This window comes from Mobula hypostoma, chromosome 27, assembly GCF_963921235.1.
Source record: "Mobula hypostoma chromosome 27, sMobHyp1.1, whole genome shotgun sequence".
In the NCBI taxonomy this organism is placed as follows: Eukaryota; Metazoa; Chordata; class Chondrichthyes; order Myliobatiformes; family Myliobatidae; genus Mobula; species Mobula hypostoma.
In genome coordinates this window covers 5012617-5026396 of record NC_086123.1, presented here as the reverse complement: position 1 = coordinate 5026396, position 13780 = coordinate 5012617, and the positions used below count along the sequence as shown (strand labels likewise).

Here is a 13780-nt window from a genome sequence, read left to right as displayed (position 1 = left end):
TTTCCTTCCAAAAGCAGATGACAGACTATTTTCTAATTCATGAGAATGATCCCAAGGAATGAAAGGGTTAATATATGAGGGACGTTTGATAGCTCTTCGGCTTGCACTGGCTAGAGTTTAGAAGAATGAAGAGTGGATCTAAATGAAACCTATAAAATATTGAAAGCCGTAGATAGAGTGGATGTGGTGAGGACGTTTCCTTGAGTGGAGTCTAGGATAGCCTATCCTTGAGTGGATAGGACAGCCTTACAATACAAGAATGTCCCTTTAGAACAGAGATGAGGAGGAATTTCTTTAGCCAGAGGAAAGTGAATCTGTGGAATTCATTGCCACAGATGGCTGTAGAGGCCAAGTAATTGAGTATATTTAAAGCAGAGACTGATAGGTTATCAGTAAGAAGATCAAAAGCTATGGGTGGAAGGCAGGAGAATGGGTTGAGAGGGATAATAAATCAGCCATGATAGAATGGAGCAGACTTCATGGGTTGAATAGTCTAATCCTGCTCCTGTGTCATATGGTTTTATGGACAGGAGATGAACAAACAGACCTGGTATCCTTGTATACTAATCACTGAAGGTAAGTATTCAAATGTGGGGAACCACTATACATTTTAAGTATGGGTTCCCCATAGCCAAAGCTCTATTGAACACAAATCCCAAATGTGGAGTGGACTCTAGGTTGAGGGTGGGGGGAACATGTAGTGGTGAAGAGAGAAGAAACAGCAAAGAATTATGCAGCATATTGTTCTCACAGATCTCATAACACAGCAGCAGAGGCAATATTTAGATTGCCAGGCCATTGTGTTGGGAAGGACTGAGGAAATATTGGAGAAGGTAAAAGACCAATAAAATTCTACAACCCCAACATGGCAGAGATAAGTGTGAGCGTACTGCACATGTCTCACCCTGACAGGGCTTGGGATTCCAGCTGGGTTTGTTTCTGACAGAATAGTACCAGAACCTTGCATCGTTACCCTGGGTAATTTAAAAGCACAGGTAACCTGCAAGTTGCCACTGAGCCTCATCGATGGTTACAGATGCATCCCAGCTTGATACGGCAACTGCTCTGCCCAAGACTGCAAGAAAATGGGGACGGCTGTAAACACAGCTCAGCACATCACGAACATCAGGTTCTCCTCCACAGATTCTGTCTACTCCTCGGTAAAGCAGCCAACATAATCATAGACCCCGCACACCCCAGTCACTCTTTCTTTTCCCATCTCCCGTTGAACAGAAGACGCAAAACCCTGAAAACACATGCCACTAGGCTCAAGGCTCAAGGACAGCTTCTATCCTACAGTTATAGGACTGGTAAATGATTCTCTTATATGATGAGGTAGACTCTTGACATCACAGTCCACCTCATCATTATTGCCTCACTGCACTTTCTCTGTCATTGTAATACCTTATTCTGCATGTTTTTGCTTTTCCCTTGTATTACCTTGATACACTGATGTGATAAAATTATCGGCATGGGTGGCACACAAAACAAAGTTTTTCACTGTAGCATGGTATATGTGACAATAAAACTATTTGCCAATCTTTCTTCTCAGTAAATGAGCTTTTATTATGATGATAATAAAAGGAGAAAGTATTGGAAACTGCCAGCAGGTCAGGCAGCATCTGTAGAAATATAAATCGTTTTATCAGATCAGGTCTTCAGGGCTGCCTGACCTGTTCTGCATATCCAGCACTTTCTGTTTTTAGTTTAGATTTCCAAAATCTACATTTTTATTTACTGGCATGTTACAATAGTTTTCACAGTACTAGGATGTGTCAAAATTCATAATATTAAAACGGAAATGCATTTACTTAAGTACATAGAGCGGCTATGATATGCCAACCTTTTAACCTACTCTAGGATCAATATAACCCTTCTCTCCTACTTAGTTCTCCACTCTTCTCTCATCCATGTGCCTATTTAAAAGTTTCTTAAATGCCCCCAGTATATCTGTCTCTACCACCAACCCTGTTCATTAAAAAATGTTACCTCTGACGTCATTCCTCCAATCACCCTAAAATATAGGGAATTATGCTGATCAATCAGCCCACAGCACGGCCCAGCAACGACTGAGCAGGACAAAGGACCAACCCCCCCCCCCCCCTTCCCCTCACGTCAGTTCAAATCGCGTCTGCAAGTCAGCACCTTGGACAGCGCAGCAGTCCGTCGGCCTGGCCGGGAGCTGGTGCTCGAAGTCTCGGGGTAGGGAGTGCAGATAGAGCCCGGCGCCTGCTGATTCAGAAGCGCGCACTGACTGACACTCAGCACACGCTGACAGCTCGAATGACAATTTTTTTGTTCAGTCCCGGCGCAGCTTAGTTTAAAAAAAACCAGCACACAGCATGCTAAATGCCGAATGCGCTGGTGACAGGCAAATCAATAAAGGAAGACTACCAAGCATTCAGTTGTGGATTCCATCACCCTGCGTTTATATTCCCACAGATCACAGAGTTAATGTTAGTGCTGGACTGTAATTTCAAGCTGCATTCCCCCCACCTACGCATCTGTTCTGGCCAGAGACTGATAACGATGGCATGTTTACAGAAACTGGCTACTCAGATTGACAATAATAAATAGAGAACACCATCACTGATACCCTGGAGATATTAGAAGGGAATGAATCACATAAAAAGGTTAGATGAATTCATAAACATGGAGCAGAAAGTCAGAGCAGTTATGTGAATCATAGGACAGCATAACAGCTTCAAAATTACCACATCCTCATATTTAATATGGACTTCACATTGCGTTTCCACCCTCCTCCCCCACCCGGTTTTCATTCCCTTTCTCCTTAAAGCGGTGAGTCATACAGAAGGAAAATTACTTGAGTATTGGGATCCCTCAGACACCTCAGCTCTACAAACTGCATCCTCCTGATTCTCCTGATTCCCAACATAAAGACAAGAGATTCTGCAGATGCTGGAATGCTGGAGGAACCCAGCAGGTCAGACTGCAACTATGAAGGGGGAAAACCAGTCAATGTTTCAGGTTGTGACCCTTCATCACTGAAAAAAAACCTCACAATATACTGCAAGTCCTCTACACAGTCCCTACAACGTCTTGACATTCTCCCTGCAGCGTGTGCCTGTATTTGAACACAACCATAGTGGTTAGTATAACACTAACACAGCACCAGTGCCCTGGGTTCAATCCCCAACGCTGCCTGTGAGGTGTCTGTCTGTTCTCCCCATGACCACATGGGTTTCCTCTGGGTGCTCTGGTTTCCTCCCACATTCCAAAGTTCAATTGGTCACACGGGTGCACTTGGGAAGCACGCGCTCTTTGGGTTGGAAGGGCCTGATATGTGCTGTATCTCTAAATAACAGCCAAAGGTTGGCTAACGCTTCATGAAGGGTTTAAATTAACCCTGTTGCTTTATTCCCCTGTTAATAAAGCCAAGCAAGTCACATTTTGCTTTAAACTGCCTTATCAATGTGATTTGGATCCTTCACCTCTGCACATTAACTCTAAAATTCTACACCATTCATTTATATTATTCTTCTTCATTCTTCTGAACAAAGTGCATCACCTTACAGTTCACATACATTTTCCTATCATCCATCTGTTCATTTCACCAACTTGAAGTCTGCTACTATCCCCCTTCACTGCTTATATTTTTGAAAATTGTCGTCAAGCTTAGAAATTATCTCCAAGTCCAGATCATGTATATACATAATCAAAAAGAATTCTATTCTCTTTAGTCGCCACAGTATACCTCTTTCTAATCTGTAACATAATACCAGCATCACTCACTGTCTTCTGTACCTTCACTAATATCAGAACAATGCTGACTCTATCCAAAAGCTTTAATTTGCTGATGTATATGATAATCTCATTTATGACTTTTTGAAGTCTAAATATGCAAATTAATCACTATTGTACAAAGTACACAGTGAGGACAGTTAGACATGACATGCCTGTAATAAATTTGAGCAGTATTTCACCACTTAACCTGCTTGTTCAAACGTCAGTTCATTTAAATCAGAAACCGATAATGCTGGAAATACTCAGCGTCTGTGGAAAAAGCAGCAAACTAACAAATCTCTTTCCATGAATGCTACCTGACTTGCCAAGTGTTCCCCACATTTCCTGTTTTTATTTCAGATTTCCAGAATATGTTGTTTTCGTGTTCATTTTCACATACTGCTTATTAATTTGACCTTGTATTCTCTCTCTCTAAGCTTCCCCACTAGTCATGACCGGACTAAAGTTAATCAACCTCCACTTCCAAACAAATGCATAACATTTGCAATCATCCAGTACTACAGCACCACCTCCTTATCTAAAGATTGCCAATCCCTCCAATTTCCACCATACTTTCCTCTCGGAAGCAATCCATTCAGACTGAATCACTGTCGCTCTTAAACACTGTTATTAGCCAGATTTTGGTCAGTGTAATTTGTTATTGTAATCAGGCAAACTGTGCACTTCTCATCACAAAGAGAAGAGAGGCAGAAAATGTAAAAGCAACCATTACACGCAGGCGTCTGCGTTCCAAGCTCTGGTGAGCAGGAGCATGGAACTCCACAGGGCTTAGACCTCCCGCAAGCAAACTGAACAAATGAGGTGACAAGACTAATCATCTTTTCTTCTGTGCCCCACAGCACTGTGCAAAGGCCAGCCTCTTCGGCAGAGCAACAACAACCTGCACTTACACAGCCGATATCCCGCGGTACTTTACAGGAACTGTAGCAAATTCAGCTTGACAATTAGCTACCTGAGGTCTGAGAACAGATGAGGTGGGCTTTAAGAAGCATCTGTTCGGAGGGGAGAAAGAAGTCTGGACAGGAAGATTCGGAGAAGAATTTAAGGACATACACTCAGTAGCCGATTTACTAGGTACGGGAGGAGCTGCATATATATGCTCATGGTCTTTTGCTGCTGTAGCCCATTCACCTCAATGTTCAACAAGTTGAGCATTTAGAGATGCTCTCCTGCACAAAACTGTAGGCGATTTGAGTTACTGTCCCCTTCTTGTCAGCTTGAACCAGTCTGGGCAACTTCCTCTGTCCTCTCTAATTAATAAGGTGTTTTCAACAACAGAACTGGAGCTCACTGGATTTTTTTTTTTGTTTTTTGCACCTTTCTCTGTAAACTCTAGAGACTGTTGTGTGTCAAAATCCTTGGAGATCATCAATTTCTGAGATATTCCGAACCAGCCCGTCTGGCACCAACGATCATTCCACAGGCAAGGTCACTTAGATCACATTTCTTCCCCATTCTGATGTTTGTTCTGAACCTCTTGACCATGCCTACATGCTTTTATGCACTGATTTGCTGATTAGATATTTACATTAACAAGCAGGTGCAGGGGTGTACTTAATAAGGTGGCCGGTGGGTATAAGAACACAAGAAATAGAAGCAAGAACAGGCCATTTGGCCCCCAGTGACTGCATCACATTTCAATAATATTTTATCTGCATTCTAAATCTATTATCACCACAGTCCAGCAAGGAGTCTGAGAGCAATATAGCAGGGATACAGGCCGTTCGACCAAACAGGTCCATGTTGACTACATTGCCCACCCAGCTAATCCTAATTTCCTGTGTTTGGTACATTTCCCTCTAAGCATCTCCACTCTGTGTAACTTTCTAAGTGCTTCTTAAATGATGCTTTTGTAACTTCCTCAACCATTTCCTCTGGCGGCTCCTTCCATATTCTCACCACCCTTGGGTGAAAAAAGTTGCCCCCCACCACCCCAGTTCCCTTTAAAATCTTTGCCCTCTCGCTCTAAATCTATGCCCCTTAGTTTTGGTCTCCCCTACCCTGGGGAAAGGACTGTTACCTTTCATCTTTTCTGTAAGTCCCAATATTTTAAACATTTCAACAGAGTGCCATTCATTCTCCTAGATCCAAGGAATAAGGACCTAGCCTGGCCAACCTCTCCCGATAACTCAGGCCCTCTAGTCCTGGTAACACCCTTGTAAATGTGTTCTGTACTCTGTCCAATTTAATCACATTTTTCATTTAATAGGATACCAAAACTGTACACAGTACTCTAAGTATGGTCTCACCAAAGACTTATACAACTGCAAAATAATGCCCCAGCTCCTAGTGCCCTAGCTGATGAAGCCCAGCATGCTAAACACCTTTCTCCCCACCCTATCTACCTGTGATGCTGTTTTCAATGAACTGTGCACTTATACCCCTGGGTCCCAGTGTTCCTTTATTCTTCTTAATGCTCTCCCATTCACAGTCTAAGTGAATGATGGGGCACTACAGTGTGAGGTGATACCTTCTGAAAAGTTAAACCAACAGTGTAAGTCCCAAGTTGGTTTAACTGTCCAAAATGCATCACCTCACACTGAAATTAATTTGCTGCTCCTTAACCCTCTTCCCTAAGTGATCAAGGACCCTCTATAATCTATGATGACCTTCTTCACTATCAACATTTCCTAATTTTATGTCATCGATATTTCCCTCCCGAGTACTGTTAATGTTTTTATAGTCATCAAGGGATTCACTCGACCCCAACCCCCTAAACCAAGTGTATGCTTCCTTCTGTTTCTTGACCAGAACCTCAATTTCTCTTGTCAGTCAAGGTTTCGTAAACTTGCCAAGTTTATCCTCCAACTGGATGCTTACTATCACACTTTTAAAAGCTTTCCACTCGCCATAAGAGGAGGAAGATGTTGTTTCCTTCAGCTGCACTTTACTGCACTAATCTAATATTCCTTGCTTTTTCAATATCTAACAATCATTGATCACTGGCTTGGATACACACAATGACTGACTCACCAAGCCTTCTTGGGCAGAGAATTCCAAAGATTCATTATGCTTGGGTAAATAAAATAAATTTCCTTCTCATCTTAGATCTAAATAGCTGAACGATTAATGTGACCTTCAATTCTGGACACCACAACAAGAGGAAGCATCAACCCCACATTTATCCTGTCCAACAGCTGAGGTAAAGAGGCTTTGTGGGAGGAAATTAACTGTCAATATTCACTTCTTGTGTCTCCAACCTAGAATTTTTGTTTGTTCCAATGAGATAACCTCTCGTTCTTCTAAATTCAAGACATTCTAAACCTCTTCTTGTTCAGTAAGACTTGTCATGCCAGGAATTAATCTGGGAAACTGTCCCCGACGCTCCCTCTGTCAGAGGTACATGTTAGGAGACCAGGCTGGTACACAGTGTTTTACATATTGTCTCACCGTGATCTATAGATGTCTCACCTTTTCTTACAATAAAGAAAGCCAACATACCAGTTGCCTTCCTAATTGTCTGTATGCACATCAACACCTTACCATGTCTCACCATTTAAAATACACTCTTTCTACTTTTTTTCTACCAAGGTGCGCAGCCTAACAATTTTCCACATTATATTCCATCTGCCATCTCTTTATCATTCATTTAACCTGTTTGTATTCCCTGAAGCTTCTCCATATCTTCCAACACCTTTAAATCCACTTAGCTTTCAACCATTAGCCAGTCTGGGTCTACATTATAATTGATCTCCTCATCCAAACAGTTGACATAACAGCTGGGGCTCCAACATTAGTCCTACAGCACCTACCTAGTCATAACTTCCCAGTCCGATAAAATCAAAACTGAAAGTACAAAGTAAATTTATTATCAAAGTACATGAGATTCATTTTCTTGTGGGCATTCCCAGGAGACACAAAGAAATACAATGGAATCAATGAAAAAATGCACAAATAGAGACTGCCAAACAACCAATGTTCAAAAGAAGACAATCTGTGCAAATACAAAAAAAGTAATAACAGTAAATAACTAAACAAGTAATACTGAGAACAATTTGTAGATTCCTTGAAAGTGAGTCCAAAGGTTGTGAAATCAGTTCAGGGTGGGGTGAGTAAAGTGACCCACTTGTTCTTTCCCGATGAAGGTTTATGGCCTGAAATGTCAACTGTTTATTTCCCTCCATAGATGCTGCTTGACCTGCTGAGTTTTTCCAGCATTTTACATGTGTTGCTCAAGATCTCCAACATTTGCAGTTTCTCTTTTCCACTTGTTCTTTGTTTTCTGTCCCTTAACCAAGCTTCAACTTATGCCAATATTTCATCTTCAATATTATCAGCCCCAAATTAATCTTTTCCATAAAAGTCCAAATACACACTTTAACAAATTCACTCTTTTCCATTCTGCTGGTTATAGCCTTAAGAAATTCCAACAAATTTATCAAAAATGATATCCCTTTCACACATCCATCCTGACCCTGCCTAGTCCTATCATCAATTTTCTAACTGTCCTATTATCACTTCATTAATAGTTCCCAGCATTTTCTCTACTATTATGTATAACTGTTCCACAAACCATCCTTTCTTTTTTCCTTCTTCCGTAAACAGTAGGGTAACATTCGCTACCTTCCAGTCTATGGGAGACAATCTCAAACCCGTGGAACTTTGGAAGATGACAACCAAAACTGAGCGAGGGCCTTCAAAGTTGTTAGATGCAGGTCATCAGGTCATTGGGATTTACTGCCTTCCACTAAAGTCTCCAGTAACAATTACCTATTGATTTCTTTGAGGTTCATCTTCACTTGACCTACTGTTCTTCACTGTTTCTGGGAGATGTTATGCATCTATTTCCATGAGGGCAGACTGGAAATTCTGAAGCTCTGTATCTACTTGCAGCAGACATCTCAAAGCACAAGAGAAATATCACCAACATCGCCTCTGTAAAATCCTCATAGTCCACCGGACTCTGGTGCGGGACCTGGGCACCCTCGCAGATGGTCTGCTGAACGGGGTCAGTAATCGCGCTTGTGAGAATGCATGTTCCAGTCAATCACTGTTTCACTGTGATTGTATTTAACCCCTTTCCTCCCATTCCAGTCTTGTCGAATCTTGGCCAAAGTCAATACTCTCTGCTTACCTTTGGCCTTGCTCTGGGAAAGAAGACTACTGTTTAGATTAACGCTGTGGAGGAGCAGTATTTTTTTTTGGAATTGTTACTAAGCCACAGTGTTGGCACTAGATTTCTGTTTGAGAGTTTTAGTTAATGGCCCTATTTGCCTAGCATTTATTGTTTTTGCCTTTGATTCTGCACAGTTCTTATTACAAGTCAGTGATCAGTTCATCTGCTTCAGTGTCTCTCCCTCTGCACTCAGGCTGTAACTGCACAGCCAGGTAGACCGCCTCGTCTTCGCTCACAGCCACAGAGTCCAGAACAGATTCTCCTTCCCAAGCTCCATCAAGGATGTTCTCAAAGCCTCCTTGGAAAAATGCAACATCTCACTGCATCCTGGGGATCTTGCTGGACAGTCACTGGCAGATCATGTCAATCCAACACAAGTGATGGAAGGTGTTCACCGCCTCCCAAGCCCTCCGCAGGCACCAGCCTGACAGCCGCCTGCTGCCTCACCAGACCTGAGGGTCACACGGTGGCTTCACATTCCACTGAACTGGGGTGGAAGCAAGCCAATCTCGATCCTGAGGATCCTTGAGTGTCCTTGTTTGAGGCAGGTCTCATCATCCCTGGCTCCCCAGCAAATTAGGCTCCAGTAGGATGAGATTAAAGAGCAGCCACACTGAACCAGGACTATCATAGTGCATGATAACACATGGGCAAGGATTTCAAAGATGGGTTGGTGTCAGCATGCTCTTCAGATGCCCCGTGCAAGTAGGATTTTTTTCACCTTGGTCCCTCCTATTCAATGTTCTGCTCATACCTTGACCCTACAATTTTAGTCACACTCAACACTTTGGTAAATTCCGTGTTTCAAGGAAAGTCTCACTCATCCCCTGCCTTCAGCCACACACCCTTCTGGAAACTTCACCCACTATATCCAGTTCTAAACCACCGTGGGAACCTTAATAAAAGTCATTTGCAGTCCACCCCCAGCACTCGCAAACACTGTGAAGCCATGTTGCAAGCAGCTGTGTGCTACAAAAGGCATTTGTGTCACTTTAGACGAATGCCCCAACAAAGGCACAGGCTTTTCATCGAATAGTACAGCAGAGACAAGACCTTCCCCCCCCCCCACCCCGCCAAGTCCCTGCCCAATGTGAAGCTACTTTTACACTAATCCTCGACTATTCCCAGTCTTATTCTTCCCATCACCCCCATCCATTCACCTGCACATTTAGGGGCAATTTACACTGGCCAAATTAACCTACCAACTGCATGTCCTTAGAACGTGGAAGGAAACTGGAGAACCTGAGGAAAATTGACAAGCTCACAGAGAGAACATGCGAACACCACATAGACAGCACGAGAGGGCAGGATGGAACCTGGGTCACTGGAGCTGTAGACAGCAGGTTAACTAGCTCTGTCCCTCAGCAGGCTCATCCTCAACAGAACACACAGCAATACAAGTTGATAAAAGTGTCTGCTGGACCAGGTTCTCAGTCACCGCAGTGGCCAGTGATAAACCATGTTTTTTTTAACATTAAGTCTGATTAATTTCCACCTGGGTCCTGACTGGGGTATGTGAATTGATGGGGAGTAGGCGAATTTGGGGGAGGGGGATTTATCTGTTTCACCCCGTGTGTGGATGGTTGGGATCTGGAACATTCTGCCTGACGGGATGGTGAAGAGAATTGTTGACGTATTTAGATGGGCCCTCGAAAGGCCATGGTACACCAGGCGACGAACCGAGAGCTGTAAACGGTATTAGGATAGTACTTGACGACGGAGACGGACACTATGGGCATGGTTCTGTCGTTCTGTGCTCCGTGAGTCTGTGGGGTATTTTTTTTTACTACATCTTGCCATCAGAGAAAACATGGGCCCCCCAAAATCATCTTAAAAGCGACACAGGAAGATTGAGTAGGGGATTAAATCTGTGAAGGATCAATAAAGATTAAGCATGATCCAGAGAAAGTTGGACGCTGCCTTCTTAATCCACCTTCTTGGAGCTGCGCCTGCAGAGAGCCCCGCGTCCCAGTGGCGGGGACAGACCGAGGTCTGCGCTCGGAAAGGCGAAGTCAGGTTGAAGGGGACCAGGGTTGAGCGGAGGCAAGGACTGGCGGAGTAATGGCATCATACCGTTCACTGCTGGATCGAGTCGAGGCACCAAACGCCAATAATACGCTTTCTTTTTTTACTAAACGAAGCTGGTCGAGTAATTTTGTTTTTTGGCTCTCTTTGGGTTACCACTCGTACGGGGATATATATACAGTAATTTAAAAGGAGAGCCCTCTTGATTCCGAGAGCGAATAAAAGCGGGGCTGTACACACCAACGTACTGAGTGCAACATTTAATCTCTCCTATATTAAAGAAATTAAGGAGCGACGAAATTGCTATAAATTTAAAGAAAGGAAGTGTTTTACCCGCAAAAAAAAAGTGTTCAATCTACCCGCTGAAAATGAGTTTAGATTTAATGAAACAGTCCAGCTACCAGGAAGGGCGAGGGGAGGGGGGAGAGTGAAGGGGAGGGGGGATGTGAGAGGGTCTGAATGCAATGAAGGCGAGACCTTTTGCTGGATGCGTATATTCCAATTAAGACTTACGTACAGCCTGCCTCTCTGCGAAGCCCTTCCTGAGGAAGATACAGGCTGGCCCCAGGAGCTGGTGCATGAGCACGCAGTTGTGAGCCAGGGCGAACAGAGGATCCTGGTAGTCGTCGGCCGCAGGGGACGCTGCCGCTCCGTCCGCCGCTCTCTCCTCGCTGGTCCCGACCACTTTGTAGCTGCTCCTGTCCTCGTGCCGAATCTTTCGCCCCCCGAGCACCAGCCAGCACACACACACACACACACACACACACACACACACAGGAGACAGATTAGAACCCAGCTGGGTGGCCCCTCATCCCGCTTCAAGAAAATAAACTGATCACTTCGCTTTTTAGAAAGATTCATGCATTTCACACCTCTGCTCTTCAGTCTGGTTAAATTAGGGCGAAAAAGTTCTTGCATGCGAATAGACATGACACCGATTAGCGTTTTTTCCCCCTCTTTAATGTTCTATTTCAATATTCAATACACATGCGACGCAACTCCCTGCAGGGGAGATGCTGCTTAGTGAAGAGAACACGGTGCTGGAAATACCTGCCGGATTTAATCGCAGGCAAAACAAGGGGGGAGACACGACACGTGCACACCACAGGACGGACTGGTTCAAGACGAGTACAGTCACACCACGAAACTAAACAGTACTTGGTAATACGCTATCCTGAATTATAAATTTGTCTTGGACTCCGATGAAGCTCAAAGCTGTTTCCTTGCTCTTGAGCTAGGGGTGGTCTCTGTCTAATATATTGATCCTCACCCCGCGGCCCCATCGACCCCCTCAGCCACCCGAGCATTCGGCTGCACACACTAACACGCCGCATTTATACGTTACAGAAGCAGCCCCTTCTAAACTGTGAGACATACCTTCTGAGACAGATTTCTGAGCGGCGATTTGACACAGTTCCCCATATTTCCTCACATGGGGTAACACCGGCTCTGTTCGCTCTAGTCCGTCCCATCAAACGTAATGTTTATAAAGAAACCAAGCCGTTCTTGAAGTCGTATCCAGAGGTTCTCCGGGGCTGCATGTGGGTCGGAGGCAGGAGATGAAACGTGTAATCCATTGAGGATTAATGACCCACCAGGCAAACTAATGAATGGCTGTGGTGACGGAGGATGGATTTTGAGCGGGATTTAGCGGCTGGGATGAATGACTTAATTACCAGGCGCGGAATCGAACTCTCGCCCGGTCCTCCTCACGCTGATCGGCAATGCGCTCCTATCCGCGCACAGTGCAAACTGTAACACCTCAAGGCTGACTGGACGCCAGTGAGTGACGAGGCAGGCAATCGACGCAGCATCGATTAAAAACAGGACCTGTTTACGACCGGAAACGCAAACTTTGTGGAAGTTGGGGTGCAGAGCCGCGCCGCTGTGCGTGGACGTCAAACACTCAGCCCGGATGAGCAGAGGCAGGGAGCGAACACAGGTCACCGTGCGAGATTTATTTCTGTCTGGTATTCCCAGCCGGGCGAGAAAGTGGAAATGGGAATCTTCAGCGCATTAATGACGCGGCAGACGGTAATCCAAACAACTCCCGGAGAAACTGTAACACTGCAGTTGTAGAACAGCCACATCACAAGACGGTCACAACGAACTGCATCGGCACGGTCACGTAACTCATTTTTGTCACGTAGTAATGTACCGTTCAGCAAGTAGGATGCATAGCACAATCAAAGAGACACGGAGTTAAAACTGTATAATTTAAAGTGATCTTGAAATAAAATGCATAAATACACCACACATCACATCAAAGATCGGGAAGGAGGTCCAGGAGCCTTCCGTCCCACACCACCGGGTTCAGCAACGGTTACTGCCCTACGAGCATCAGGCTCCTGATCCTGGATAACTTCACTCAGCTCAACTCTGACTGATTCCACAACCTACATACTCGCTGTCAAGGGCTCTGCAACTCATGTTCTCAGTAGTATTTACTTATGTGTTTAATTTTTACTTCCACAGTTTGTCATTGACTCTATTGTATTTCTTTGTTCTGCTGTGAATACCCGCAAGAAAATGAATCTCAAGGTAATTTATGACCACACCCACCTACTTTGATATTAAATTACTTTCAACTTTATAACCCAAACCTTTTGTGAGCCATTTTTCCACGTTAATTGCCACCAAATCCTAAGAACTTTCTACAGGGGTAAAATTGAGAGCATCTTGACTGGCTGCATCAGTGCCTGGTATGGGAACTGTACCTCCCTCAATCGCAGAACCCTGCAGAGAGTGGTGCGGACAGCCCAGCGCATCTGTAGATGTGAACTTCCCATGATTCAGGACATTTACAGAGACAGGTGTGTAAAAAGGGCCGGAAGGATCACTGGGGACCCAAGTCACCCCAAACACAAACTGTTC

The 13780-nt window shown here is 44.3% G+C and overlaps 1 protein-coding gene across 3 annotated transcripts in view; it reads right to left on the bottom strand.

Annotated features, from left to right (window-relative positions):
- Positions 1-13780, bottom strand: part of LOC134338642 (calcium-binding protein 1-like) — a 106964-nt gene that overhangs the window by 23176 nt on the left and 70008 nt on the right. Inside the window, exons 1-2 of one of the 3 annotated variants that reach the window (XM_063034645.1) lie at positions 12284-12859; positions 11420-11621 (exon numbers count right to left, since the gene is read on the bottom strand). The exons of 1 other annotated variant lie outside the window; for it this stretch is intronic. In XM_063034645.1, the coding sequence (XP_062890715.1) occupies positions 11420-11621; positions 12284-12378 (297 nt within the window). In that variant the 5' untranslated portion in view covers positions 12379-12859. Of the gene's footprint in view, positions 1-11419; positions 11622-12283; positions 12860-13780 lie in introns of those variants that run through there. One more of the 3 variants, XM_063034646.1, reaches the window with a different exon arrangement.